Source organism: Vespa velutina, chromosome 15, assembly GCF_912470025.1.
Source record: "Vespa velutina chromosome 15, iVesVel2.1, whole genome shotgun sequence".
Taxonomy (NCBI): Eukaryota; Metazoa; Arthropoda; class Insecta; order Hymenoptera; family Vespidae; genus Vespa; species Vespa velutina.
Genome location: NC_062202.1, coordinates 3,443,788 through 3,448,787, shown reverse-complemented (window position 1 = coordinate 3,448,787; position 5,000 = coordinate 3,443,788). Strand labels below are relative to the sequence as shown.

At 42.0% G+C, this 5,000-nt stretch overlaps 1 protein-coding gene across 1 annotated transcript in view; it reads right to left on the bottom strand.

The window, feature by feature from the left end:
- The window catches only part of LOC124954328 (rho GTPase-activating protein gacU), a 34,082-nt gene extending 31,334 nt beyond the window's left edge, over positions 1 to 2,748 (bottom strand). The window contains exon 1 of the mRNA XM_047507109.1: positions 759 to 2,748. Coding sequence (XP_047363065.1) covers positions 759 to 795 — 37 coding nt within the window. The 5' untranslated portion in view covers positions 796 to 2,748. The remainder of the gene's footprint in view (positions 1 to 758) is intronic.
- Positions 2,749 to 5,000: the final 2,252 nt, after the last annotated feature.

The following is a 5,000-nucleotide window of genomic DNA, read 5'->3' as shown; positions in this document are numbered from 1 at the left end:
TTTTCGATTGTTCGAGACATCATTGTACTTTTATTTTTTTACGACGATTTTAATCTTATCCGAACGAAACGAATATACCATACCCTTTAATCTTTGGATTAATCAAGTTATCTTGTTTCTAAACTTTTTATACGAGGATCTCTTGATTACGAGAGAAAAGGCGGGCAAAATGGTGAAAGCACGTGGACAACGTTTCTTGATTATTTTACTCGTGATATTCGGAATTGTTTGCCAACATTTTTTCTTTTTTCCCTTTACTTTGTTCCTTTTTTCCTCTTTTTTTTTTTCTTTTCTTTTTTCTTTCGAACGAAATCGTTCCTACGTAAAAAAGATCGTCGTGAAATAAATAAACCTACGTAATTTTCGTCAAAATTATTTAAATAATTCTACTTAAGAGAATTTTTATCGTTCACTGTTTACGTTTTTTATTTCGTTTTTACTTAGAGCAAAAAAATAAGAAAGAGAAAGAGAGAGAGAGAAAGAGAAAGAGAAGGACATAAACAAAGAGAAAAAGTAATGGCAAGGAAACAATCGCAAAGTGGCGACGGCAGAATAAGAGAGAAAATTATCAAACTGCGAAGTATTCGTAAAAGTAATTTCGTAAGGATAATATGAGAATGAAAAAAATGAATAAATAAATAAATAAATAAAAAAAAAGGAAAAAATGAAGAAAAAAGAGAACGAAAAAAATCGAAAGAAGAAAAAAAAAAAAAGAAAAAGAACTAGAGAGAAAGAAGACACAGGAAGGGGGGACTCACCTTGCGCGATCCTGACCGCGGGCATTTTGATCCTCATGGTGCCGACGTCGTCGTTCCTCGTCCGGATCCGTGTTGCACTTCCAAGGTGGTTTCCTCAGTGAGGACCGAGGAGGGACGAACGACGGATTGGACGACGACGACGAGGAAGAGGATGTTGTCCTTCCTCCTCCTCCTCCTCCTCCTCCTCCTCCTCCTCTTCTTCTTCTTCTTCTCCTCCTCCTCTCTTTCTCTCCTCACTTTTCTCTTTCGACGAGTATGATAAAAGGGGAGGGAGAGAGAAAAGAAGAAGGAAAAAAAAAAAGGACAACGATAACGAATGAGCGTTTAGTTGACGAAGAATCGAAAGAAGAGGAATAAGAAGAACAATATGAAGAATAAGAATAAGAAGAAAAGGGAGAAGAGAAGGGAGTATGTAAAAGGGGAGGGGGAAAGTCCTCGTAGAGACACTTCACGTTTCAACGTCCTCCGTTTGTCTACTTGTTGTTATTGTTATTATCGGTAACGTTTAACCCTCACCTCCTCTTCCTACCAATGAAAATCTCATGTCCATTTAGTAGCTGTCTAGTTGTTGTTGTTGTTGTTGTTATTGTTGTTACCGTCGTCGTTGTCGTTATCGTCGTTATTTTTTCTTCTCTTTCTATTTATTATTATCAGTGTATCGTCCGAAAATCTCTTTCTCTTTCTATCTCTCTCACTCTCTTTCTCCTCCTCCTCCTCCCCCAACTCCTCTTCCTCCAGCTTCACCACCTCTTCCACACGTAGAGCAACGAAAACAATAACACTAATTTTGTCCGGCGAACAATTTCTTCTTCTTCTTCTTCTTCTTCTTCTTCGTCCGTCCAGTAACAAAATCTATTTGTTCTTTCTTTCTCTCTCTCTATCTCTATCTCTTTCTTTCTTTCTTTTATTTCCCTATATACGTGTGCGTTTGTTTACGTTGTCGAACAATTTCGTCCGCTAACAATGTCGTTCTGATTGTCGACGTCAACAATATTGCCTCGCTGCCGCCGCAGCCCGCAGCCGTCGCCGTCGCCGCCGCCGTCGTCGTCGTCGTCGCCGTCGTCGTCGTCGTCGCCGCCACGGCCTTCGTCGTCGACGTCGTCGTCGTCGTCGTCGTCGTCCTCGTCGTTGTCGTTGTGATCGTCGCCGTCGTCGTTTTCGTCGTCGTCTTCTTCGTCTTCCTCTTCGTCGTCGTTGTCAACTAGTAATATACTCGTAACGGCTCGTGTCCCTCATGTTCCTCGATCGCGTTTTTCGCAGTCTCTCGCTCGCGAGAAAATACGACACACCACCACATCAGTGACACGAGTGTGTGAGAGAGATGGGTAGATAGATAGATAGATAGATAGATAGATAGGTAGAGAAAAATAGAGATAGATAGATAGATGGATAGATAGATGGATAGATAGATAGATAAATAGATAGATAGATAGATAGATAGAGAGAGAGAGAACGAGTCTCTCTCTCTCTCTTAGCTCGTTTCTTCGTACACGAAAATAATACTTGTATAATACTTTTGTGATAAATTGAGACAGATAGATAAATGGACAGACAGACAGACAGACAGACAGATAGATAGATAGACAGAGACAGACAGGCAGAGAGAGAGAGAGAGAGAGAGAGAGGGAGAGAGAGAGAGAGAGAAACGGTCTCACACAACGAACGTGACCGGAGTGAGGAGAAGGAAGACGACTGACCGAAAACGATCCGCAGGTGTCGAGACGCGTCGAGGTGTCGGCGGCACCTCTTCCGCCGCACTCGCGAGCGCGGTAACACCACTTACTAACTACTACTACTATATTACTACTTCTACTACTTCTTCTACTACTACACAACAGCTGCTGTTACTATTGCTGCTACTCTTTCTTTCTTTCTCTCTCTCTCTCTCTTTCTCTCTCTCTCTTTCTCTCTTTTTCTCTCTCTCTTTCTCTTTCTCTTTTTCTTTCTCTTCCTCTCTCTCTCGAGCAGTCCTTTTCTTCTTTTCCTTCTTCCTGTCCTTTTCTTCTTCCTCTTCCTTCTCCTCCTTCTCCTCTTGCTCCTCCTCCTCCTCCTCCTCCTCCTCCTCCTCCTCCTCTTCCTCCTTTTTCTCTATCGTACGAAACTTTTCTTTTATTTTCGTAATAACAAACGTCAAATACGATCACACCGATTTCACTTGTTTCCTGGATTAACAACAAAATCCTTTCGTTTATCTTTTTTTAACCTCCACTTCTTCTTCTTCTTCTTCTTCTTCTTCTTCTTCTTCTTCTTCTTCTTCTTCTTGTTCCTCTTCTTCTTCTTCTTCTTCTTCTTCTTCTTCTTCTTCTTCTTTCTTATCGTCGTTGTACCCGTTGAAAAATTGCAATCCCTTACTCGTGATAATTTCTTTGTTTTCCCTCTTTTCTTTTTTTAAGTCGTTTAAAAAATATATTCGACGAAAAAGGTAAAAAGGGGGAAAAAAAGCGGAACGATATTTAAATTAATTTGTTATCACGTTTATTGTGACGATCGCGATGTGACGACGGGCACGAGGTTGGATACTTGTGGTTGGCTGATGCCGGCGGCGTGGACCAGAGCGACGATGGTCCAGCATGGGTCGTATCTCTGAGTGGACTGTGCCGGACGGTGCGCCGTCGTCGTCGTGCCGTACGGGACCTGGTGTGTCTCGGGCACTGCGCTCGCTTCGGACGCGCTCGGTTCGGCTCGGCACGGTGCCGAGCCGCCGGACACCCCACGCGCTCGCTCTCGGGGTAGTTTTCACCCCTCGTGGTGGGGGTAACTATAACTCCCCTCTCTCTTTCTCTCTCTCTTTCTCTCTCTTTCTACCTTTCTCTTTCTCTCTCTCTCTCTCTCTCTCTCTCTCTCTCTCTTTCTCTCTGTTTAACTCTCTATCCCCTCTCTCTATCTTTCTCTCTCTCTCTCTCTCTCTCTCTTTCTCTCTTACTCTAACTATAACCATCTCTTTCTACTCCCCACTTTTAGATACTATCTCCCTCTTCCTTTCTTTCTCTGTCTCCCTCTCTCTCTCTCTCTCTCTCTCTCTCTCTCGCTCACTCACTCCCACTCATGCTAACATTACACGCTTCGTACACATGCGCGAACGTTTACGTTCTCCCGTGTATGTGTGCCTCTACGCGCGTTTGTATTAGTCGTACACTCGATCTGTCTGTCTGTTTCTATCTCTCTCTCTCTCTCTCTCTCTCTCTCTCTCTCTCTCTATCTATCTATCTATCTCTTCCTTTCTCTCTCTTTCTCATATTCAATCCAGATGCGTACAAGAGATGGACACTTTCGAAAAATGTTCTTTTCAACGTCCTCAAAGTCAAATTTAGTTTTTAAATATTCTTCGTAATTTATATGTTTATATAAACATAAAGGTGTATATAAGTACTCGCTTACGTATCTCCGTGTATATAGATTATTTTTGATGTTGTTAGAAATCATGAACCTAATGAACGATTATATAATTCGAGCAACGTGCAGCATCCGTCTTTCGCTCGTAGATTTATGGACCGATCGTGCGATTAACTATGCACGCTCTCGTCGTAGTCATCGTCATCGTCGACGTCGTCCTCGTCGTCTTCGTCGTCGTCGTCGTCGTCGTCGTCGTCGTCGTCGTCATCGTCGTAGTAGTCGTCGTCTCTCCTTAAACTTCCCGTAAACACGTACCGTCGGAATCGTAGAGAAAGTGGAGTAGAGGAGCAAACCCGAAGGAGGTACCTGCTCTCTCACATTAATTATTCCTACTTCGGTAAAACAGCGAGCGAGTGAGCACGACGAGTTAACGATCGATAACAACGTTTCGCGATCATCGAGATCCATTTCTTCTTTAAGTTTCCCGCGATCCTTCTTTTTTACTTCTTTTTTCTTTTCCTTCTTTTTCTTTTTACACTTTTTTCTCGTTTCTCTCTTTTTTCTTTTTTTTTACTTAAATCTTCTCTCTTTTATTTCTTTTTTTCATCAATCATCGTTCGAAACAACTTTCATGTATCTTTCCCGTCCAAAAGATATACATTTTTTTTGTTTTCGAGAGAGAGAGAGAGAGAGAGAAAGAGAGAGCCTGGAAAATATTTCTTTTTTCTTTCATTTTTTCTTCTCTTCTTCATCTTCCTCGTCTTGATCTTCTTATTCTTTTTCTTCTTCTTCTTCTTCTTCTTCTTCTTCTCATGGCAAGAGAATCTCGTTTGGAAGTGTCCATCGACAAAATTGACCGTGCGTGCGCTTCCAAGTGACTTTTCAAAACTCTCAGAAATTATCTCCATC